The 26,286-nt window shown below is 38.9% G+C and overlaps 1 protein-coding gene across 3 annotated transcripts in view; it reads right to left on the bottom strand.

The window, feature by feature from the left end:
* Positions 1 to 6,200: 6,200 nt before the first annotated feature.
* Tespa1 (thymocyte expressed, positive selection associated 1) overlaps positions 6,201 to 26,286 on the bottom strand; it is a 41,392-nt gene continuing 21,306 nt past the window's right edge. For all 3 annotated transcript variants that reach the window (XM_087901993.1, XM_087901992.1, XM_087901994.1), the window contains 8 exons: positions 24,889 to 24,938; positions 24,268 to 24,321; positions 23,345 to 23,381; positions 23,007 to 23,105; positions 16,909 to 17,117; positions 15,706 to 16,460; positions 14,562 to 14,658; positions 6,201 to 6,722 (listed from right to left, as the gene is read on the bottom strand). In XM_087901993.1, coding sequence (XP_087758119.1) covers positions 6,691 to 6,722; positions 14,562 to 14,658; positions 15,706 to 16,460; positions 16,909 to 17,117; positions 23,007 to 23,105; positions 23,345 to 23,381; positions 24,268 to 24,321; positions 24,889 to 24,938 — 1,333 coding nt within the window. In that variant the 3' untranslated portion in view covers positions 6,201 to 6,690. The remainder of the gene's footprint in view (positions 6,723 to 14,561; positions 14,659 to 15,705; positions 16,461 to 16,908; positions 17,118 to 23,006; positions 23,106 to 23,344; positions 23,382 to 24,267; positions 24,322 to 24,888; positions 24,939 to 26,286) is intronic.

Below are 26,286 nucleotides of genomic sequence, written 5' to 3'. Positions count from 1 at the left end.
ACCTGGGAACCATAAATAAAGTAATTCAGCCAAAGAGTTCTGTACAGCCTGGAATACCTTTGCCTTCTCTGTTACCTAAACAAATGCCTATTACAACTATTGACTTAAAAGCCTGTTTCTTGTAGTATGATAGGGCATCTCTTGGGTATATTCCCAAGAGTGGAATTGCTGGATCCTGGGGGAGGTTGACTCCCAGTTTCCTGAGAAACCGCCACACTGTGATACAGGTGCTTATCCAGTTGAACTGATTTCCTGACCCTTAACTATGCCGCAATTTTGCAATGATGTCTTTTCCTGCTAATGAACCAAGTAAGAGACTATGGTCCATAAGAAAGATTAATGTTATATATATTCTCAGGGCACAAGATTTTGCATCTTCCTTAAGTTGCTGCTCATAAATGATAATTTTAGGATTAGGGCGTCTCTATAGTCTAGCCTTAACCATGGTCCACATGTCAGCTTTGCTCAAGACTTCATCTAGTAGATAAGAGAAGAGAGACAGGTGTAAGTGTTGATAAAACAGTAGTGTTAGTCTTTTCTATGGCACAATTTTAATCATTTATCTCTTCCATTTAGGGTATAAAAATTTAAAAATCACTTAAAATGCTTTCATGGTCTTTTCCCCAAGTAGTCAACAAGTAATTTAATTGTTATTTAGCAACAGATGTCTCAGTAAGAAAATTTAAAAAAAATGTGATAAAAGACCTTGAAGTCTTTATCCTTTTTTCTGAGGGGAAGAATGCTCATAGATATTCACATATAAATAAATTATTACTTTTTCATAAATATAACAGTAAGAGTTAGAAAGCAGCAAGAAACATTTGCTAGAATTTGCATAAACATATGAGAAAACACATGAGGCAGTTTTGTTTTGGTCTCAATGTTCTTAATATACTAACAGATCATATTAATGTCACCTTTTTATAGCCAAGTGGACACCCACACATTTAGCAAAACTTCCTACTGAACACAAAGGACAGATAAGTAATACATGTAGTTGTTTCTTCATTTATTGTTGTACACGATCTTCATTTAAATCAACCACACCATTGTAATAACATAATGATCATACAAACATCACTGTGGAACAAATGAGATAGTTTACACTTTACTATATGGAGAGTATATGCACTTACCTTCTTTTTACTTTACACAGCATGAGATGAACTTGAATTAGAAATAAGTGGTCTTCAGCAATTCCACTCTTGGGAATATACCCAAGAGATGCCCTATCATACCACAAAAGCATTTGTTCAACTATGTTCATAGCAGCACTATTTGTAATAGCCAGAACCTGGAAACAACCTAGGTGCCCCTCAATAGAAGAATGGTTAAAAAAGGTGTGGAACATATATACATTAGAGTTTTACACAGCGGTAAAAAACAATGACATCTTGAATTTTGCATGCAAATGGATGGGCATAGAAAACGCTTTACTGAGTGAGGTAACCCAGACCCAAAAAGAGGAATATGGTATGTATTCACTCATAAATGGATTCTAGCCATAATTAAAGGTCTTTGAGTCTATTATTCGTGATCCTAGAGAAGCTAAATAAGAAGGTGAACCTGAAGAAAATCATGTAGTTATCCTCCTGGAGATTGGAAATATACAAGAGTGCCAGGCAACCTCGGGTGCATGGGGGTGGGGGGGTGGGGAGGTTGTTGGAAGGGGAGAAGGTTAGAGAGAAGGGAGTAGGGGAAGAATGGGGAAAGCTCGGGGGATTGGGATGGGGGAGGGAGGAAGGATGGATATGGGATCAGGGAAGTATATATCTCAACTAAGGGAGTCATTTTAGGGTTTACAAGAGACTTGATTTTAAAGGGGATCCCAGGTCCAAGGAGAGATCCCCAGATTGTTCTCTGGACAGAGGAGAGGGTGCCTGAACCGGCCTTGGCCCATAACCATACTGATGAATATTTTGCATATCACCATAGAACCTTCATCTGGCGATGGATGAAGATAGAGACAGAGACCCACATTGGAACACTGGACTTAACTCCCTAGGTCCAAACGAGAAGCAGAAGGAAAGAGAACGAGAGCAAAGAAGGCAAGACCAGAGGGAACCTTCACCCGTTGATGGATGGAGATTGAGACAGAGACCCACATTGGAGCACTGGACTGAGCCCCCAAGGTCTAAATGAGGAGCAGAGGGAGGGAGAACATGAACAAGGAAGGCAGGACCGTGAGGAGTGCGTTCACCCACTGATACAAGGGGACTGATCTAATGAGAGTTCACCAAGGCCAGTTGGACTGGGACTGAAGGAGCACGTGATCCAACCAGATTCTCTGAATGTGGCCGAATTCTCTGAATGTGGCTGGCACGGGGTCTTTCTGAAAAGCCATTGACAATGACACTGGGATTTGTTTCCTCTGTATATTCTGGATTTTTGGGATCCAATCTGTTTGGATGCTCACCTTCCTGGACCTGGAGGGAGGTGGGGAGGAACTTGAACTTCCCACAGGGCAGGAAACCCTGACTGCTCTTAGGGCTGGAGAGGGAGGAGGAGAGGGAGTGGGGAGAGTGGGAGGGTATTGGGAGGAGGGGCAGAAACGGAAACTTTTATAAATTAATAAACTTTTATAAATTAAAAAAAAGCCTGTTTCTTCACTATACCTTTCCAAGAAAATGTTAGGGAAAAATTGCCTTCACAGTGCCTACTTATAATAATTCTTAGTCAGTACAGAGATACCAATGGGAGGTACTCACACAAGGAATGTTAAATTGCCCCACCCTGTACCAATATTTTGTACAAAAACCATTGGAAATAATTTATGTACAGTTTCCACACTATAATTTACCTTTTATATGATGATATTTTATTGACTGATACTAAGGCAGACACTTTAAAAAAATGTTCAAAGAAGTAAAGTTTTGGTTCCCTGGGGATTATAAACTGCTCCTGCAAAAATAGAGAGGGGATTCTATTAATAACTTAGGATATAAAGTAAGTCTATAAAATATTAGACCACTGAAGGTACAGATCAGGAGAGATCGATTGTGGACTCTTAATGATTTTCAAAAATTGCTAGGAGAGAGTTTGCATTTAAATTCCACTATTGGAAAGAAAAATATGACCTGAAAAAATTGGTCAAGACCCTAGAAGGGGTCAAGGACCTAAATAGTCCAAAAGAATTATCAGCTTAATCTGAAAGAGAATTGACCTTGATGGAAAAAAATATGATATTCACATGTGGATTGTATGGATCCAAAGCTTACCTGCATTGTGATTATATCACCCTCTATATCTATATATCTGTATGAAGGAATATCCTTCAGGTATTTTGATGCAGAGGAAAGATATTATATTTGAATAGATATTTCTACCACATAAACAGAATGATAAATTATAGACATATGTAGAAAATATTTCTGATTTGATTTTAAAAGAAAAAAAGACTTTGTTAACAGACGGGAATGGACTCAGCATAAATTAATTATAGTACCTATAACTAATGAGAAAATTTTTCCTTTATGGAAAGATAATGGATATTGGCAAAGAGCTTGTCATAATTTTTGGGAAATATTAACAACAATTACCTCAAAAGTAAGAGTATTAAATTCATAAAAAGAACCACTTGGGTTCTTTGACATTTTGTTAGGAAAACACCAATCTCTGGAGTCCCTACATTCTATATTGATGTAAATAATTCAATAAATGCAAGATATAAATCAGGAAATTTAAGCAAAGGGGTTTAAAGCCTTTATAGCTCTGTGCATATCAGAACTGTATACCGTTCTCATGGTACTTGTGGATTTTACAGAACCTCTCAATATAGTTACTCTCAATACACAGAAAGAGCTGTTTTACACATTAAAACTAATGAATTTATTCCTGATAACACAGAATTAACTTTATGATTTATACAATTACAGAAGATAATTAGGACTACACATATATAACACATCAGCTCTCATATGGGCCTGCCAGGTCCTCTAGCACAAGGTAATGATAAAATTGATTGATTATTAATAGGAAGTGTACTTGAGACCTCAGAGTTTCATAAAAACCCCATGCCAATAGCAAAGGTTTAAAAAATTATTTTTTTTCCATCACTTGGCAACAAGCTAAGGAAATCATTAAAACTGTTGTACTTGTTCCCTTCTATAACCAAACTCTACCTGCAGGTAATAACCCTACAGGTATACAAAGAAATGAAATTTGGCAAATTGATGTGTTTCATTTTGAAGAGTTTGGAAAATTAAAATATGTCCACCACACAATAGAGACATTTTCATGATTTCAATGTGAAACTGCTTTGAGTTCTTAAAGGGCTGATTCTGTAATTACACACCTGTTAGAATTATGGCTGTCATGGGAATGCCTGCACAAATTAAAACAGATAATGCTCCAGCTTATGTCTATAGTAAGGTGAAACAGTTTCTTGAATATTATAACATAAAACATATGACAGGTATACCACACAATGGAACAGGACAAGCAATTCAACACCTAAAAACTCTCAACCCTTTGGTGCCATCTCTTACTACCTAGTATTGAACCAAAAATTTGAAGACTGAAGGATCTCTTAAAGAAAGGGTTGCTCTGTTTTGTGTTTGCCATTTTAGGTGTTATCTACAAGAAGACCAGGTGTGTTCTGAAACTGCCAGCAGTAATACACAGCAGTTGGAAATGTATCTGCTTGATTTAGGGTCAAATACATCTATGGGAAAGAAAAATCACATATTACTGACACTGACTTAAAGTGATTATAGCTGAGCAAGATGTATAACACAAAACAGGACAAAATTTGAGGTAGTTAATAGTCCAGAGTGAGAGGTGCTTATCGCATCTAGGTTTTCTGGATAATTAAGATATTATAGTGCCCAGAGTGTGACTGTTTGGGCAAAGATTTTAATTTTATTTTTTTAAAAATATTTATTTATTTATTCATTATGGATACAACATTCTGTGTGTATGTCTGCAGGCCAGAAGAGGGCACCAGACCTCATTACAGATGGTTGTGAGCCACCATGTGGTTGCCGGGAATTGAACTCAGGACCTTTGGAAGAGCAGGCAATGCTCTTAACCACTGAGCCATTTCTCCAAGATTTTTAAAGTAAGGATTTGGGTACTAAAATAAATATGGAATCTTTTTTCAAATTGGTTTCACCCATAGAGGCTAATAAATTAATTCTTTTCTCTCCCTCTTCATCTACTCCTCCACTTACAATTTAGTTTGGGATACAAAAGAAATTTTCTGTCACTAGATAACCACACGCAGTCTGTGTCCGCCCCGTGTTTGACTTATTTCTGTCCTTACTTGGTTTAATTTATTTTCTCTAGCCCTCAAGATCACGATTTTCTTCAAAATGTCTAAAAAAAAAATCCCTGTTCTTTTCTGTATTCTTTTTCAATTTATTAGATAATGAAGTGATCTACTTATGAAAACATATATTTTTTTCTTATTGAAAAAATATTCTAGTATGAAGAAAGTGGCTGGGTACTCTAGACCACTTAACAGAACACTGTGGTTTTACATGGTGCTTGCTGAGAAGATATCACTCCTCCGCCCGGCTAACGACATGCACAGCTGTTAACTACCTTTGCAAACATATCACCAACCCCGTGTGGTGGCAAAGTCCTATATTCCCAGTACTTAGGTGTAATGGCATTTCAATTGTATTCTAATAAATAAATACTGCCTGAAGATCCTAAAAGCAAAACAACCAGCCACTGGTTCTTACCTTGTCTGAAATTGCGATCCTATCTCCTGAAATCTCTGTGTGACTGTGAGCTGTTTCCTCCCGTTTTATACAATGGAACAAATCTTGAATTCAGCCCTGTCTTTTTTTCCCCCCAGCCTTGTCTTAAAAACGCAAAACTCAACAACTACCAACAACAAAACTGATAAAATTTAGAAGTTATTTTTATTTGAATTGTTCTCTGTCAGCAGGAAATTTTGCTTCTCTCTCTCTCTCTCTCTGTCTCTTTGTCTCTCTGTCTTTCTGTCTCTCTCTCTCTCTCTCTCTCTCTCTCTCTCTCTCTCTTTCTCTCTCTCTCTCTGTGTGTGTGTGTGTGTGTGTGTGTGTCTGTGTGTTTGTCTTTCACATAATGCAAAATAAAGGACCCTGAGGCTAAGTCATCTGTTTTTTCTAGGAGGGCACAGAAATTTGGAATAGAGAGGAAGTGTGTTTAAGGAAAATGTTCCAAAGATACATCTTTAGAAAAAACATCGAGAAGAAATTAAAACTCTGATATTGTGGAAGATCAGCAGGAATTTAATTAATACTTAAGGATGAGCCGGGGTCCAGAGGAAAGTACATAAAGTCTTTGAACATGAAGTTAGAATCTCTTTCTTGTAGCTTTGGCCTTTCAACAGCATTAAGGTATAACGTCTGCCCTTGAAGATGACCACTCATATGTCTTCTATCTTTGTCAGTGTCAAAGCTTAGAGAAGCAAGTCTTTGTTCAGCTTGCCCGTATCCATATCATGTGAGTAGCATCTACCAAGGAGAAAAAACAGCCCATACAGAAATAATGTTACTTGGAAGTCTTTCTCTGCATACAATTACACGAGCATCAGGATGTACTGTCCAATTCTCTCAGTCTGGTCTTCATCCTAGTGTTCCATGCTGCTTCTCCCATGATGTAAGAGGCTTGGGGAATATCAGGAGCTGGTTGCTGAGGATGGTGCAACTTAACTGCGGGATGAGGTGGTAGTTTGACTCTTCTGTGAAGCCACTGTTGTCAGATCATGCTGTGTTGGCGGTCGAGAAAACCTGTGATGGTAATTCAAAAGAAATGTAATATATACCTATTTTGAGATAAGCTTAGTAACTGAAGGTTGGCAGGACTCTTTATATTTTACCTGTAGATTCGTTTCTCACTGCCATGAGTAATATTTAAATTTATCAGCACTAACAACAGCAGCTGCATTAGTCATGTGACTTATGATTTCTGCTATTTTCACAATAAAGAAGGATTCCAAGAAGAGTTAACCACTTATTCTTTAACATTTAAAAGTTCCTATGTTTATACCTGAAGTGTGCTTTTTATAGCTCTGACATTCTTCAGAATTCATATTCATATTTATATTTATATTCATATTTATATTTATATTTATATTTGATCACTAATCAAGAAATTCATGACACTACCCTTAATATGAGCTGAATCTAATCATTCATGTATTCAACCACCAATGAATGTTTCTTTAAGAAAAATGTCTCATATTTAAAGAAATGGTCAATATTCTTAGCACTCAGGGAATGTTGGGCCAAAATTATCTCAAGGCTTGTACCTTGAGGCCTATGGGACAGAGAAAAGCCTGGGTCAAGTTTGAGGGAATCGAGTGAAGATGAGACAGCAAAATCTAGGTAGACGCCCCTCCAGCCAGAGGGAGGACTTGGTTGTCTCTCATTGGCTGGAGGTACCCCCACATCACAGGATGTCACCTAATCTATATAAACTGGCACTCACAGTAATAGACTGAGTTTCTGGTTTGACTTGACTCCATTTTGCATCTAATTGTCCTGCACCGTGGGACTGCAGATGGATGGATAATGCACTCACCTTTCCCTGGAGAATAAGGAGGCTAAAGAGGCCTAGCAAGGGAAATGCAAATCAAAAGTACTTTGAGATTCCATCTTATGTCTGTCAGAATGGTTAAGATCAATAATACAAGGAATAGCTTATGCTGACAAGGATGTGGAACAAGAGGACTATTCCTTCATTGCAGGTGGGAGTGCAAACTTGTATGGTCACTATGGTGGTTTGAATATAATTAGCTCCCATAGTTGGTGTGGGAAGTTCGTCTGTCTGTGTGTTGCTTTTATTGGTTAATGAACAAAAAACTGCTTTGGCCTGTGTGATAGGACAGAATAGAGCTACGTAGAGAAACTAGACTGAATGCTGGGAGAAAGAAGGCGGGGTCAGGAGAAGTCATGTAGCCTTGCTGGAGACAGATGCTGAAACTTTACCCGATAAGCCTCATGGCGATACACAGATTAATGGAGGTGGGTTAATTTAACAAGTAAGAGTTAGCCAATAAGAAGCTAGAGTTAATGGGACCAGCAGTGATTTAATTAATACTGTTTCTGTGTGGTTATTTCAGGACTGAGCAGCTGGGAACAAACAAGCAACCACCTACTAACCATAGTCTCATCGGGAACTATTAGGGGGTGTGACTTTGTTAGAGTGCATATGACTTTGTTGGAGGAAGTGTGTCACTGTGGGGATAGGGCTTTGAGGTTTCTCCTATGCTCAGGATATCACCTAATGTTTCAGTCAATTTTCTGTTTACTGCATTGTAGGACTATCAGCTACTCCTCCAGCACCGCATCTGCCTGCCTGCCTGCTGCCATGATCCCCACCATGATAATGTACTAAACCTCTGAAACTGTAAGTAAGCCCTGCTACATCCATGGCTGTCACACCAGTGTAGCAGAAATGCTGACTGGATGGGCAGGTGTTGCCGGAGGATTGGGATCTGTGCTTCTCAGAGCTGTATTCCAGGCGGTCCCTTGGCAATCAGCTGTGGTCATGATGCCACCTGTAATTGCTACCTGTACTGACTCGACCTGACTGTCCTTGGAGCCATATATGCATGTCTTTTCCCTTGTCTGTATGTTCTTTGTGATTCCTGCATATTACTAACAGATCAGACTATTCCAGGCAGTTGCAGATACAAACAAGACTGCTGAGGACATTTTTGAGCTCTGCCCCACCATTCATTAAAGCCTTAAAAGAAGTAGCCAGTTCTGGAATTGGCAGGGTCATCATTAGGATAATTCCTTGATGATGTGGAACAAAAGGAGTTAATTTTACTAGGAAAAACCTTAGAAGCCTTCTACAGGAAAACAATATTAGGCATTTACCTGGGAAATACGTGTGATTTAACAGGAGGCCTATGCAGCCTTCCTTATGGCCAGAAAACCTAGGCTAATTACAACATCTGACCCTGAGAGCCGGGAAGGGAAGGGAGTTGAGATTAATGGTATGAGATGAGTTTCAGATAAGTTTGAGATCATAAAATTTCCTAGCAGAAAGTTTTCCCAGGAAGATAATGGCCTTTCTAAACACAAGGTCACTTAGCTTAACCCAGCCAGCCACCTGGTATAAGCTGATAAAGATGGCCTAACTCAAGAACAGTGGTCTCTCTAAAAACAAGAAAAAAGGCTGACTTAACAGAATGTGAGGGAGCAAAAGTCCTTGTACTCATGCCAAAGCATCTTCAAAGATTCTCTTTGTAAAACTGTTTTGTGCTGATCTTTTCTATTTTATAATCTGATGATGTATGCCTTTACCAAGTTCTTTGTTTGTAAAAATATGAAAGCCTCACACTGAAAAAATAAAGTTGCAGCAGCATGTCTCAAATACATTGAGAATGGTCTGTCTGTCATTTTCCTCGCCGTATCCTGATTACTCCTGTGCCTTCTCCCTGTTTTCCCCCACGGTCTGAGTGGCTCCCCTGAGCCGGTCTGTGGCAAAGCCCCATCAATTAAATGTTTTCCTTATAAAAGCTGCTGTTGTCATGGTGTCTCTTCACTGCAATAGAAACCCTAACTAAAACACTCACTTTGGAAGCTAATATGGCAGTTTCTCAGAAAATTAGAAACCATCAAGTTAAGACCAAGTTGTACCACTCTTTGGTGTACACCCAAAAGACACCACATACTTCCACAAGGACACTTTCTTACCTGTATTCATAGAAGTTTTATTCATAATAGCCATAGAAATAACCTAAATGTTCCTCAACCAATAAATAAGAGAATGTGATATATTTACACAATGGAGTATTACTCAGTTGTTAGAAAAAGTAACATAAAAAATTTGTAGGCAAATAAATGAAACTAGAAATAATCATTCTGAGTGAGGCAAACCAGACCCAGAAAGACAAACATGATATATACTGACTTATAAGTGTATATTAACTGTAAAGGATAATCACACTATAATACACAGACCCAGAGATGCTAAGTAACAAGGAGGGCTCTAGGAAAGATGCATGGATCTCCCTGAGATGGGGAAATAGATGGATAGAAACAAGAGGGATCAGGTCAGAGTGGGAGAGAAGGAGGGAAAAAGTACTGGGAGAAATGCCGGAATAGAAGGGCATTTAGAAGGCAATGTGGACATCAAGGGCAGTGGAGCTTCCTGGAACCTAGGAGGGTAGCACTAGAAGGATTTGGAGCATAATCTGATCAACCTCTGTAACCAGATAAGGTTTCCAGTGATGGGATTGGTACACTAACCCAACCATAGAACCTTTGGCCAACACTTGTCCTGCCTGCAAGATGTGTAGGGGAAATGGTGGCTCAGAGCTTGTGGGAGTGGTCAGCTTACTGGTTGGTTGTATGGGTCCACTTGATATAAGCTAGTCATCAGACAAGGAGTCTCAGTTGAGAAAATGCCTCCATGAGATCGAGATGCAAGGCATTTCTTCAATTAGTGATCAATGGGGGAGGGCCCGGACCTTGGTGGGTGGTGCCATCCCTGGTTTGGAAATCTTGGGCCTATAAAAAAGCAGGCTGAACAAGCAAGAAAAAGCAAGCCAATAATCAGCACTACTCCATGGCATCTGTATCAACTTCAGCCTCCAGGATCCTGCCCTGCTTGAGTTCCTGTCCTGACTTCCTTCAGTGATGAACAGACTGAATAGATCAGTGCCTAGTCCACTTGTTATCAAAGATGCTTCCTGTGGCAGCTGATGGGAGTTTATAGAGACCCACACCCAAACATTAGGCAGAACTTGGGGAACCCAATGAAAAAGGGGGAAGAAGGATTGTAGGAGACAAAAGGATAAGAAAAACCAGGAGAACATGGCCCACAGAATCAACTAAGCAGGGCTCATAGAGGCTCAGAGACTGAAGAGGCAATCACAGAGCCTCCATAAGTCTGCCATAAGTCCTCTGCACATGTGCTGTGGTTGTTTAACTTGGGGTTTTTGTGGGACTCTTAACAGTGAGAGTGGGGGTATCTCTATCTCTTTCCTCTGCCCTTGGAACCCCTTTCCTCCTGCTGAATTGCCTCATCCAGCCTTCATATCAGGGTTTTTCCCTAGTCTTATCACTTCTTTTTATGTACTGTTGGGGTGATATCACAGGGAGGGCATGTTCTTTTCTGAAGGAAAATGGAGAAGCAGTGAATGGGGGAAGGGATGGGGAAATCTGGAAGGAGTGGAGAGAGGGGAGGCTATGGTTGGGATGTATTTTATGAGAAGAACAAATGAAAAGAAAAACGTTTTCTAAGTACAAAAAGAAAAAAAGAATAATGAGAAAATATAAAGAGAAGACCAAGGAGCAGAAAGGGGGATAAACAAACAAACAAAACAACAACAAACTGTGCAGGTATACAAGGGCTAATACAAATTAAAGACAATTTAAAAGATAAATCTTAGTTTTCCTGGTACACAACTAGAAAGATACCCTTCACTTATTTCCCTAAAACATCTTTCTTTAGAAATCTTCTAAGTCCTTTCTTGGTGTCTTTGAAGCAAAAAAAAAATTGACTAAATCATCTTTTGCTACTTTGCAACCTGTGAATGTTCTTCTCAAGCATTTATAATCCATACGTATAAGACATATAGATTATAGATAGACAACAGATAAATGGTAAATGATAGATGAGAGATGATAGAATACACACACACACACACACACACGCACACACACACACACTGTGTGTGTTTGTAACTGTAATAAAAACATTGAACAAGGGCTGATGAGATGGAGCAATCAGGCAAGCACCTGCTGTGGAAGCATGAACATATGAGCACCCACATATAAAGCCAGGTGTGGCAGTGCACATCTATCATCCCAGAGCTGGAGTAGAGGCAAATGCAGTGGTGTCTGAGAGTTTTTCAGTTAGACAGTCCTAGTCAAGTAAGGAAGCCCTGTGTTAAGTAACAGACCCTGTCTCAAAAAATAATGGTTGGATCTTAGTGGGCAAACAGACCCCTAACAGCTGAGTTTAATGCCCTGAATACACAAGGTAGAATGAAGAAATTGATTTTTGATTCTTGCAAACTGTCCTCTGATTCTTACACACACACACACACACACACACACACACACACACACACACACACACACTAAGAAAATAAAACTGTATGAGGTAAACTTTAAAAATGAATTTTTTTGCTTGCTTGTTTGTTTGGTTGGTTGGTCTTTATTTTTTCCAAGACAGGGTTTCTTTGTGTTTCTCTGGCTGTCCTGGAACTTGTTTTGTAGACCAGGCTGGCCTTGAACTCACAGAGATTTACCTGTCTCTGCCTCCCGAAGAGCTGGGTTTAAAGACATGCACCACGACTGCCAGACTTAAAAAAAAATGAATCTTAAAAAATGAGGCGGAGAAAGTTTGAAGAAGAAAATATCTAATATCTACCTCTGGCCTCCACACACGTGAAAACACACATGTACATCCCCACACATTCACATGCACACACTGTACACACATGTGTACATATACTTATATATACAACTTGTATGCATGCGTACACACACCAACTTAACAAAATATCTAAAATTTACTTGCTAACTACAGATTCAATGTTTTATACCCAGCCCTTAATCATCTTATATAACTTGATACAGGCTGGATAATAGGTCTCCACTTTCACTTCTCTCTAGCCCCTAGAGTTTTTATGTGGTGGTAAATTGTTAGGGAGGGGTAGATTCTAAGCCATTACCCTAGAAGGTTGGGCATCTCTGGACAATGAAGATTCTTCATCTGAGCAGAGTGGTCAGTTGAATATTGCTCGCATATCCTACCATCCTTATGTCCTTAAAGAGGAAGGAGTGAGGACTATTCAGTGTCCATCAGTCCATTTCCCTGTCACACTTACCACACAGGTGTCAGTCTCGGCAGCACTGAGCAGCTTCTGAATCACCCTGTGATCTCTTCAAGAGTGAGAGACACAGGTTGAGAGTGGTAATTTATGTCTCTTTTGGAAACATCTCACGGGGGAAACAGACTACTCTTAAGGGTAGGACACGTTCACAGCAGTGGATGGCTACCAGAAAACAAACTCAAAGGCATGTCGGGAGATTCTTTGTCTCATCATGTCATGCTGGAAATGTTTTCTTTTTCTTTTTTAAATTTAATTTTTCTTTTTTAAATTCTCCCCCACCACAGTGTGTATATCTTATAGCCTCTAAGTTTTGTGTTTTTATGGGATGCCTGAGCGTGCAAACAAGTGTGTCTCTGTATTTATCTGTTCCTTATGACTTTTCTTGGGCTCTTTTTCTCATGTTTGCTTGTTTTATCCTGTTCTGATGTGTTTGCTTTTATCCTATTTTATTTTATTTTATTGTTATCTCTTAGTTGCCTGTTTGTTTTCTAATAAAAGACAGAAAGGGAGTGGATCCAGACGGGAAGGGAGGTGGTGAGGAACTGGCAGGAGCAAGAGGGAGAAGAAACCATAATCAAGATAATTTGTATGAAAAAAAAAATCTGTTTTCAAAAAGAAAAAAGAAGAAGAAGAAAAAAAATGGGAAAGACTTTGGAAAACCAACACTCCAAGATGAAAACAAAGGCTGTCTGAGAACAGATTTCTGATTCTCCCAGATAATCATAGGAGAGAAATGTTTAAATTATTTTGGTTTCATATTCTTGAAATTCTAAAGACATTTTTTTCCTAAAATTAGTACATGTCATTGCATTTAGTTGTCTCTTATAAGATTCAAAATTATTTGGTATTTCATGTGTACACATATTAATTAAAAGAAAATTTTAATTAATGATATAAATTATAGAATTAATCCTAACTGTAAATATGTTACAGTTTTAAAAATTATACATGTAGGATGCAAAATATGCAGAATGCCTAGCCCTCCTGCTAAGATGAAATTGTGTTACATTGGCAGGAAATACAATCTACTCATTTAGTTAAAACATTTAATGGGGTGTCAAAAACACACGTGGGATGGGAAGGTTTGGGTTATGTTTTTAAAAAATTCATTACAGAGAGTAAAAAAAACCACCAGCTTTATCAAAATTCTTTACATCTTAAAACTTCACCAACAGCAAACTCTCATTTGAGGGCTAGTCAAACCCAGGCATATCAAACAGAAATTTGAAAGAAAGTTAAATCCTAGGCTCACTGAATTTAAACGGAAACCGTGAAGTACACTGCGGAGCCTGGTCCTCTTAGCAGACACTGCTCTAAAACACAAAGCATTGCTCCTATGCTGTCTGTCCACCAGGTGTCAGCCTCACCCAAGAAAATGCCAAGATGTCTGTGAAACCCTGTTCCCCCTCACAAACCTAAAGTCATTCAGGATAATTAAATTTCCGAATCCAAACATATCAGACTTGTCTGGTCTGTTCAGACCTACTGAGAAAGAAATCGTGAACCGAGTCCCAGATATCTGCAATTTTCCAAGACTTTTGGGATGTTCTGATATATACTTAAAACTGAACAACTCTCACTTAGAGAAGTATTTTCTAGCTCCACCTGCGGAATTAAAAAAAAAAAATCAGCTACTGATTCTGTGCCACACTAGTAAAATGATTGTACTCTGTGGTAGGCAACTTCTGTTGTGGATAATCATACATTCTCACTGGGGAGAGGATGTGTCCTCATATTGAAACACTGCCTGACGCACAGGCCCACTTACTTCCAGAGTCTTCTCCAAGGGAAGTGTGGTAGAAGTAGGGGTGCCCGGCTCTGCTGGACAAGTGACACTCCTGCTGTTCTTCACTGTTGTTTTGTACCTGTGAACAAAATCCCCTCGTAACTCAGACAGAACTAATGGGAGGTAGGAGCAAGGAAAGGTCCAGGGTAGGAAGGAGTTACTAAGAAGGCTGAGGACTGAGTGTTTTCCAGAGGCATCCCTCTTGTGCTCAGACATCTGGTAGTCAGGTATGATTTACATATCTACAGTCAATGAGTGGGAACATGCATGTGACCTTTATTGTAAATGATCACAGATTTTCTGCGTGACAAGGATTTGAAAGCTTTTCCAAATGATCTTGACACTTGATGTCAGTGCCATCTGTATATCAAGGTCAAAAGGATGCTAAGCTTTAGATGGTCCACAGGGGAAAGAACAGGCAGAAATAGATGGGGCAGTATCTGAAGCCTGAATATCCTCTCTCGAGGACTCTGCTTACCTAGAATCACAAAATTTGCTTGTGAAATAACCCTAAGTTGTTTGCAAAGACTTGTATTGGGTTTTGCTTACTGTTCTTGCAAAAACCTCTCCACATCAGTATGTATCCATAGGTCCAAGTTATTACTAATGAGTGGCTAATTGTGTAGGAAAGGGCTGTGCTAGCTACATCATTTGTAATGCTCACAAAAGTATGTGAAAAATCCAACTATACCTAGATGTATAAAGAAAAGCGTGCCAAGTGTGGGACTAGGAAAAAGCTCCCCCTACAGTTAAATGGATACAACTCCTAGGTTTGGAACCTGGATGTCTAGATCTTAATGGTTTCCTATGTAATAAAACACATACCTTAATTTGTAGCTTTATATATAGCTAATATTCAATTTCACTTATATAAAAAACATTAAAAACCATCAGTGCATGTATGTTTCATAAGAAACGGAACCTCTTAAGAAACTATAGCTCTTTCGTTTTTTACATTTATACTAGCACACTTAACAAAAGTTTCTGAATGTTCTCAAGTTGGGTTTATTTTGTCCAATAAGAACAAAATAATGGATTTCCTTTGCAAATCACTACCCTTTTATCTTCTGAGCAAAAATCCAGAGCTATTCACGTCCTGCTTTTCCCCCACCTCCAGGACACTCACCTGCTCTAAGTCAGAAGCACTCCCAAGCTGCTGAGTTAGAGACTGGTGTAGCTCATGTCTGGCTTGTCTCTGCTTTTCCTTCTTCTGGATGATGGACAAGTCCAGTGATTTAATCTCCTTGTCTGAGGGAGGACTTTGGAACAGGCTCTTTCTCACTTTGCTTTTTCTTTCCCATGAACTGTCATTCTCAGCTGAATAGGGCTTCTCATTAGTGGCCTGTAGACCCCACAGCCCTCTTGTTTCTACAGAGTCTGTACTGCATTGTGGACCTGCTCTGTCCAGAGCATGAGCACAGCACTTGTCTCCCCGTATTTTTTCTTTAGGGCAGAAAACACATGAAAAGGGAGACGTGGACAGCCTTGTATTTTGTACTGGAGGCACAGACTCTTCCAGAGGGACTTGTCCATTCCCAGAGCCTTGCTGGAGACCCAGCTTCTCTCCTTTCACTCTGTCCATCACTTCCCACACAACTTGGTCCAAACTGTTCCTTTTGGGGTTGTTGTGAAATGTTGACAGTCGATCTCGGGAACCTGTATATAGGCACATTTTAGAGATGGCTTTCCGCAGACGTTCTCTGGGTGAGTGGGGTTCAGGCTCTGTATCCAGAATCCTGATGGATGGCATATCAGTTGGGTCACAAGGCCAGAACATGTTGGGTGGTGTGAACTTTTGGACGGGTGTCTTAGATACATAGGAGTAGAGACAGAAGAAGGCATCCGCAGTGACGGCCAGCGTTTGCACCTGCTTAAACCGGCCTGAATACAAAGAATGAAGATAGTGACTTGAGGGGCTCATCAGCAAATTACATTTTTAATGTATCCATTCAAAAGCCTTCCCAGAGCTCTAATTTCAGAGAGAGGTACCGGTTGATCCACTGGTGATCCTCCAGTTTAGATCCAAAGTGCCCAGAGACCCCTTTCTCGGCTTGCAGACTCCTAGTTGCCAGTAAATAACCCCAACAATGAGATTTTAAAGTGGAATAAAGGGTTTTATGCTGATTTGATTCAGCTGAAGGACAACAGACCTAAGCAAAACATTAATGGCCCTAGGTTTCCTGAAGATTGTTTCTTCAAGAGAGAAAGCAGACACCATAGTGCTCCACTTTTGGAAAAATATAAATGAGGATAGAGCAAGAAGAGAATAAAGTTAACCAAGAGTTATGTAGCCATGTTACAAATGAAAGGAAGGTAAGGGAGAACTCACTGGCCAGCATCAGGCAGGGATCCTCCATCTCAATCCTTTCCATCTGAGATTTCAGAAAGAGCTGAAAGTCAATGCCCTTGGCCTTAGAGGGGTTGGTGAAAAATCTTGCAGGGATACGAGATGTATCTTTGTGGTCCTCATGGCCAAAGCCCAGGCTGAAGAGGACATCTTCTGCATCTTCTTGTACCTGATCCAAAATCTCTGAGATGCTAAAGAAAGAAAGTTTTGGTACATAAGACAATTTGGAGATATACATGAATTCATAATATCTGTGTTGGTTTGAGTAAGAATAGCCCCCACAGGGTCATATGTTTGAATACTTAGTCACCAGGCAGTATTACTATTTGAAAAGATTAGAAGAATTAGGAGGTGTGGCTTTGTTGGAGGAAGCATGTTAATGGGGGGGAGGGGCTTTGAAGTTTCAAAAGTCCAGGCCAGGTCTAGGATCTCTCTCTCTCTCAGTCTGTGGATCAGGATGTAGCTCTAGACTACTGATCTAGCACCATGCATGCTGCCACACTCTTCCATGATAATGGACTAAACTTCTGAAACTGTAAGCAAGCCCCCAATTAATGTACTCTTTTATAAGAGTTGCTTTGGTCAAGGTGTCTCTTCATGGCAATAGAACAGTGCCTAGGACTATATTTAATAGTTTTATCAAAATTAAAATTTCTTTCCTGGGCATTTCTCTATACTCTATTCCTGGACATTTCTCTATTGAAAAGAGATTTTACTATTTGAACCTCATTTCTGTGTCTGAGGCATGGGGAGTATATCCCAGATATTGTTATATAAAATACTAGCATAGGGCTCTGAGCTGTCTCCACAGCCCAAAACAAATTTAAATAAATATGGAAATTCCTTGAAAATGAAGAGCAATACAGAGTCAAAGAAATATGCCTACATTGCTAACTTGTCAGTTCCCAATTGCAGGCTGCCATATATCTGGCTTTTGCCAGGTGCTTTGCAGTTTTTCTGTCACTGTATTTGCCTTAGAAGTTGTGTGAGACAACTAAACAATTAGTGTGTAAAGAACATAAGATCTTATAGTAGTCTCATTTTGAACTTAGGTACATTCAATGCCCGATTTAGAGAGGTGTCCCTCCTTCTGACACTTTGTTCATCTAGAGAAATGCTGTTCCACAGAAGACTAAGTGCTTCCCCTACTCTCATCACATATATGCTCGTGCTGGAACCGTGTTGAATCTCCTTGACACCTGTTTTCAGCAACTATGTTTCAACAATGGAAGCAAGGTGTGTGGATTATTTGATGTCCAGGCTAACTGTCACTACCATTCTTTTCAGAAAGGATGGTAGATTGTTTTAAAAATCAAAACCAGGACCATTTTGTTAATTAGCAGCTGGATCATGAAGTCCCTGAACCTGTCCTCGTGTCCTCCAGACCCATGTTCTTTTTATCTCCACCATTGTAGGTTTCCTCACCGATGAGTTACTGACACAAACTTGCTTGATCTTTGCTCAGAAGCTGAGTGTTAGAATCACCTTGCTAATCCAGCATAATCCCTAACTGAAATTCTAACTATTTATCTTTATGCCCACAAATAAGTACAGTTCTCGTGCCTCATCAAGGAACTTTTCTTTGCAATAGATGGGGAACATTAAAGACAAGCACAACCAATCAAAATACAGAGTTTTGGAACCCAGTCCTTACTGATGTATCTACAACACATTTCCTATATCTAAAGTCGCAGAGGGGGAGCAGAAAACATTTAAGACTTAGAGGAGCATGGAATTTTCTGTGAGATTCTGTCCCTTAAGAATGTCAGAAGTTACATGAAGTCTCATCTGCATGGCTGCCTAAGCATGAACCAAACAACAGCAATAGCAATAAACATGGATGGAGGATAAATAATAAACATGGATGGAGCAATAAAAGTGGATGGAGGGAAGCCCATGAGGCCTTAATTCTATACAAAAGAACTGCAGGCAACTAAAGAATGCTGAAAACAGGAGAAATAGTCTTTCACAAGGATGGGCATACAAATTGATTAACCAACATCAAATAATCAGTCCTGAAAACATACATAGAAGTAACATTATACAGATTTTATTTGCATTTAGGAACACACAACAACAATTAATAAAATAAAAGGTGTCATGAATTTGAAAGAGAACAAGGATGTTGTGGGATAATACTATCATATACTGTAAAGATTTGTCACTCATATTAGTTTAATAAAATGCTGAGTGGCCAGTAGCAAGGCAGGAAGTATACATGGCATGACCAGACTAAGAGAATTCTGGGAAGAGGAAAGGCAGAGGGTCAGTCACCAGCCAAATGGGGGAGGAAGCAAGATGAGAATGCCTTATTTAGAAAAGGCACTAAGACATATGGCTAAACAGATAAGAATTATGGGTTAATTTAAATTGTAAGAGCTGGTTACAAGTTATAAGCCTGAGTTAATGATCAAACAGTTTATAATTAATATAAGGCTCTGTGTGTTTCTATGTGACTGGGCAATATAAAAACTTCCATTTACACAAGGAGTAGTATCTGAGGAATTTATAGAAAGCAAATCTCAGGGAGAAATGGTTTAAATACAATGTAATCACAAAAATAAATAAAAAAAATCTAGGTACTTGTGATGGCTATCCTTGGTTGTCAACTTGACTTCATCTAGAATTAAAGTCCACAAATGGTGGGACATATTTGTGAAAAGGTGATTCTTTTTGCTTAATTTGAAGACACCTACTTCTAATCTGGTTCTTTAAGGTAGAAGAACACACCTTTAATCCAGATCTTTTGAGCTGGGAAAACCCACCTCTAATCTGGACCACACCTTCTGCTAGTATCCTATATAAGCACAAGGAATAAGAAAATTTTTCTCTTTGCCTGTCTGCTCTTGCCTCCCTAGCAAGCTCATTTGCTGTGGGACAATGGCCTTTTATCCTGTTACTTGTATCATTTCTAATAAAATGCTGATTGGCCAGTAGCCAGGCAAGAAGTATAGGTGGGGCGACCAGTAGAGGCTGAGCAATGAGAATTCTGGGAAGAGCGAAGTTTCAGTCTGCAGTTGTGACCCAGCCACAGAGGAAGCAAGATAGCAAGATGTGACTGACTCACCGAAAAAGGTACCAAGCCATGTGGATAACACAGGCAAGAATTATGGACTAATATAAGTTATAAGAGTTAATAAGAAGCCTGAGATAATAAGCCAATCAGTTTATAATTAATGTAGACCTCTGTTTGTTTGGGACTGATGACTGCAAGACTAGATGGAACAGAAAACTTTGGACAGCAGAATGGCGTGCCAACTTGGGGCTGACCAAATCCACTTAAAAGCCTAAGAGAGCTTGGAAAGTTATTCTAGACAGAAAAAAATAGAGTTAAGTATGGCTTATTGATAGCAGCATTTTTTCAGGTGGGCTCTGTTTTCTAGAGGCAAATGCATCTCGTTTAAGAGAGGCTTCCTGAATCAGCATTATTTGCAAAACCTTGCAGCTCTTTTAAGAGGTCCTGCCACAAAACACTTAAATGGTGTTGATGAAAAACTGACTGAGTGGTTTTTGGTGGTGGCAGGGACTTTGAAATGCCATACATTTTATTGTTGTGGCAATAAACATGGCTCCAGCCAGTACCTCTGTCATGAGTCCAGAATCTCAGAAAGCTAAGGAATGGGCTGGATCCAGCTTTCAAAGCCATGACTTTAATCCTAACCACAACGCTTAGCAAATTAAAGATTCATGTGGTCAGAAAAAGAGATATACAGTAAAGATAAATTCAAAGATGAAAAAACCTCTAAATGGTTTATACTGTATATATATGTATATGTATATGTATATGTATATGTATATGTATATGTATATATAGGCTTGGGAGAGAAATGAAAAAGGATAAAGTCCTTAAAATAAAAAAGAGAAAAGAGAGTAGTTGGGTGTGGTGGCACACACCTGTAATTCTAACACTTGGGAGGCAGAGACAGATTGATTACTGTGAGTTCAAGGTGTAATGGCACACACCTTTAATCCCAATACTTCAGAGGCAGAGGCAGACGGATCTCTGTGAGTTCAAGGTATGGTGGCACACACCTCTAATCCCAATATTTGGGAGGTAGAGGTAGGCAGATCTTTGTGAGTTCAAGGATAACCTGGTCTACAGAGTAAATTTCAGGAAAGCCAAAAATACACAGAGAAACCCTGTCTCAAAAAGCAAAAAATTAAAAATAAAATAAAAGAAATAGAGGTTAAAATAAAGTCACATAAAGATGAAAAAATAGAGATTCTGAATACCATATGTTATTGTGTTCTCTCTGAATTGTTTGAATGCTGAGGAAGGTGTAACAGCTGCTAAAAGATATTTGTTCATAAATGTTGTTGAATTAGTCTAAGATAGGTATTTTGAAAATACCTTGACTTCAAAGTTGAAGTCCAAAGGTATGTTATTTTGGAAAAAGTTTTGATTTTGTTTCCACAGGAAATCAGAGGCTGTGGAATCATTTTAGGCTAAGAAAAATAAAGTTTGATCAAGGAGACCACTGAGAAATCTCTGATAGGAGCAGGTGGCCAGATGTCTGAGTTCTATTTCTGGAACACCCTCAAGACTCCTTGCTGAGATGATCAAGCCCCACAGAATTTTTCATTCAGGAGTTGACCATAATCTTAAATTTTCTTCAGGTCTCCATAAGATTATCAGTGCCCCCAATAAGTAGGAAGTAACCTGGGAAAACTATGCCCACATTCTCCCAAAAAATGGACTCTGGATATTTTCCTTTGTTTAGAATGTTGGTTACAAGTTGTTATAAATAATGGTCAGAAGATAAGCTAAACAAAGTATATTAGATTCAGAGTTCTTGTTTTTTTTTGTTTTTTTGTTTTTTTTTTTAAATGGGGGCGGGGTGCTGTGAAACAATGGTCTTTTATCCTGTTACTTGTATCATTTTTTAATAAAATGCTGATTGGCCAGTAGCCAGGCAGGAAGTATAGATGGGGTGACCAGGCAGAAAGTAGAGGCTGAGCAATGAGAATTCTGGGAAGAGCGAAGTTTCAGTCTGCAGTTGTGACCCAGCCACAGAGGAAGCAAGATAGCAAGATGTGACTGACTCACCGAAAAAGGTACCAAGCCACGTGGCTAACACAGACAAGAATTATGGGTTAATATAAGTCATAAGAGTTAATAAGAAGCCTGAGCTAATAGGCCAATCACTTTATAATTAAAGTAGACCTCTGTGTGTTTTCTTTGGGACTGATGACTTCAGGACAGGTTGGGACAGAAAACTTCATACTCATTCCTTCAAAGCATTACAGCTTTGGGATTCCAGAATATACTGGAAGTCAACTAAGATGTCCAAACTCCTGGACTGAGAAACTACTTGATTTTTGGACTTTTCGTTCATAGACAGCCTTTGTTGGATTAGCAGGACCACAGCCTATAAGTCATTCTAATAAACACCCTTTCCTTATAAAAAGGGAAATATTCATTCTATAACCTCTGTTTCACTAGAAAACACTGACTAATTTAATATCTGAATCCTATTTTTATATTTTCCCATTTAATTGAGTTCCATGTATGTAGGGTTAGTCACCGTGGAAGTAAAATGTTAAGTCTAAGTATTATTACTCAAATTAAAACTTAATCCCCAAATTTTTGACACTCTCATTATATTCCACTAGTTCTTATCACTTTCTAACTTGTTTTAGATTTATTTGCATGTGGAACTTCTCCATTCTGTGGAATAATTGAGACCCTCAAGACAAACTCAGCTTTATCTTTGCAAGTTCTATATAGTCAATGCCTGGACTGAACAAGACCTTGCACTGTTTTCTATCAACAAATTAGTTGATTACATAATACACACTGTTTGCTGAACACCTATTATACATCTAGGTACTGTGATAACATTGTTACTATACCTCTTCGAGTACAGGTTTGTTGGAAGAAGATTCCTATGCTTCATACACAGCATCCATCTCTGATATTAATAGTCCTCTACGCCCCTCCCTCATCATGGTACAAACATCATCATATTTCTTGACTGTACATAGACAATGCACAAAAGCTCCAGTATGCAGACTCTCAGCTCATTCTCCATAGTCTTGTATCCCTCAATGAACCTAACCCTCCAAACTTTCCTACTTACCTTGAACTGGTTTTGTTGGTTCCACCAGTCATGCTGCTGGAAGCCAAACTACAGCCAAGGTCAAGTAACTGACAAGGCCTGGGTGTCTGGAGGAGTTTCCTGTAGAGATCAAAGTTGATAACATTCAGTTCCAGTTTCTAATCTATACCCAGCCTCAAGTTCCCCCTACTGGGTATACTTTTCCTGTGCGGAGGACTATGCCTTCCTTTGCTGCTTAGAAAGCCTTCCTCTTTGCCATGTATCTTTAGCTCTTTGCTTAAAATTTCTGATTCTGTACCTCCTCCAGTTTATTGTCTCCTTGGAAGACACCATTTATACAGTCTAACCTTTATACTTACCTGGAGAAGAGGTTTCCATTGGTGGCCAGTAGTGTGGCTGGATAGGAGCAGAAAGGTAAAAATAAGTTAGAAGGAAAATTAAAAACACCTGAGTTGTTTCTTAGGCCATGAAATAGCTCCACTCTTTCCCTCTATTATTATTGCAGGCCATCTTAGTGGTACAGAGTTTGGGATCCCAGTATCATCTAACACAGCCTAAGAAGTACAGCAGACATGTCAAGCAAGCACCTAGCCTGGAGTCTGAACTTACAATCTGTAATTGAGTTCTAGTCAAGGACCTTTATGACCTGAGCATGGGGGTCACTTAGATCTTTACGATCTTGATCCTGCCCATCATATGGGTCTCTTACAAGTCTCTGGAGATACTGGAAAGAGGCAGTTCTTTTATCTTTTATTTAAACCCTTCTCCTCTGTAGCAAAATTTACCCCTTAAAACCACTTCTCAGGCATGGGGATATAGTTTAGAGAGAGAGAGCATTTGCCTAGCAGAATGAATCACTGGGTCTGATACCCAATATAAAGAAGATAAAATAAAAAAATAAATAAAAATAACAAACAAACAAACAAAAAAGAAGATGAAGTAGAAGAAGAGGAAGAATCACTCAAACTTTTTTGGTTCTCTGCACTTCTAACAAAGAAAAAAACACAAAGATACAGAAGATTTTATGGTACTTTGATATTGTCTCCTCAACCACCATAAAAATACTGTCCGAAATCATAATAGGCAGGTGAAGAAATGTTTCTAAATCTGGAACACTTTTGTTATTGTATATCAGAACAAACAAGCAACAAGAAAACTAAACTATTCTTTCCACCCAAAGATGACCCTGATTCTCTATGAAGTTTCCCCTCCACCCTATTATTAAATCACACCACATGGTCCTTCTGCACTGATTCCAACCTCTTACAGCTGTACCACTCACCCTCCGCTCCAAGACTCAAGTCGTCTTCAAAGCTAGTCCCATGGCTAGAGTACCCTGCCAAAAACATCACAGAAACATGGCAGAAAATAAAGTCAGAACATAAGACAAATGCATAGACACAACTGCACACTTGAACATGTCCAAGGATATGACTTAGATAACTACACAAATATGCTGGATATCTACATGTCCACAAATATTCTCCCAGCTTTATGTCAGCAATCACAGTCATATTCTGATTAAGAATTATATACATCCATGTGTAATTTATCTGTGTACTTTGCCACACATAATCATAATCATGCACACAATCTCCTGCCAAGTAGTTAACACGTGAAGATGTGTGACCACACTTAGGGACACACAAATATAAATTCGCAAAGATCGCAAGGTTCTTTTCTTCTCCAATAGTAGTAACCTATGAATATTAGAATCATTTGCTTTGAGGTGACACTTCTCTTTGGACTTTCTAGACTCTTCTCTAACAAATAAACGGTATTTTCCAGAAACTAAAGACACTCATAATCTCAAACACACACATAAATGTAGCTGTGTACACACACATACATACATACACTCAGCTGCACAGCATTCAAAAATAAAAATACTAGAACAGCTCACCACTGCAGTTGGATTGCCCTGTTTCTTCAGAAAGTCCTTCCTCAGTGTCTCTAAAGCCAAAAGAAAAAAATTACATTTTCATGCCTTTCTTCAAATAGCTCCCACATGTTCATATAATTTTTCCAGTGAGAATCAGCACTATTGAATTTGCTTTCATATGGAAGACAATTAGGCTCTGACTACTTGGCTAGCAGGTTCATAGAAGTAGTGATGAGGGCCTGAGATTGCAATATGTTGTATTTCCTAAACGTGCTACTGTTGTTAAGGCTGCATAGCCTGAAATTGGTTTTGCAATGGTTCATCAGTCTTTATCAAGATAAGAAAAAATACAGAAGAAAAACTGGGGAAATATGTTACTAGAGTAGAAGTTTTTGATGCCATTATAGCTATCACTTCCTAGAGATCTATTAAGTAGAATCTGACAATATCTGACATCCTAATTTTTATATAACATATACAAAGGTCAATTTTTTCAGGTTTTTGTCAGTTCACCATATCTACCCACATCCCTTCACTTTTCTAGCACCCAAACTCTTACTTGAATATCACATCTTTCAGGAAACAGAAGAAACTGTGTTCTGTTAGACAGTTTTAGGTTTTGTAATGATGTCTTATCAATCATTCACCATATTGAAAAACAGAAATTAGCATAACAGATAGTAAGAAGAAGATGCAATATGACAAACAAAACAAATTCCCTTCCTCTAAAATTGGTAAGCAAAGTAAGCTGTGTAAGTACTGGGTAAAATAAGGTGCCAAGCAAGTTTCCAAAGGATGAAAAGCAACCAACATTCCTACACAGCTATGGTGCCTGTGAACCCCAACAAGAAGCAGCATTGCAGGATAACCCTAATGATACAGTAGCAGCACACATATCTTAGCAGTATTCTATAGCTCTGTAATTGGATGTGAGACTGCTCAACAAGAGGGAAATCATCTCTGGTACTGGAAACCTATCCAGCTACCCAGGGCTAGTGAAGTTATGGATTGTGGAGGAAAACTTACAATCATCGCTTTACTTAACCATCATAATCTCTAATTACACTCTAATTATTTGTCCTTCTATCCATAAGTATAATCATCAAGTATAATCAACATAACTTTTGTTTGCAAATGATCGTGACTATTGCAGAAGACTGCAACCAGTAAAAATGCAGAATTTTGGATCCTAGTCCTAACTAATATCACTAAACACAGCATCTACACCTAAGAATCAGGGATGGGAAATGAAGATTGTAAGAGCCAGAGGAACAGGGAGCTTTCTGTAAGATTGTTTCTTCTATGAATATCAGAAGCTGTACACATAAAGCCTCACCAACATGACTGTCTAAGCATGGACAGAACAAGGACACTAATAGACATGCTAAAGTGGACAGAGGAAAGCCCATGAAGCCTCAA

Source organism: Myodes glareolus, chromosome 26 (assembly GCF_982192425.1).
Source record: "Myodes glareolus chromosome 26, mMyoGla1.1, whole genome shotgun sequence".
In the NCBI taxonomy this organism is placed as follows: Eukaryota; Metazoa; Chordata; class Mammalia; order Rodentia; family Cricetidae; genus Myodes; species Myodes glareolus.
This window is presented reverse-complemented; position numbering and strand designations above follow the sequence as displayed.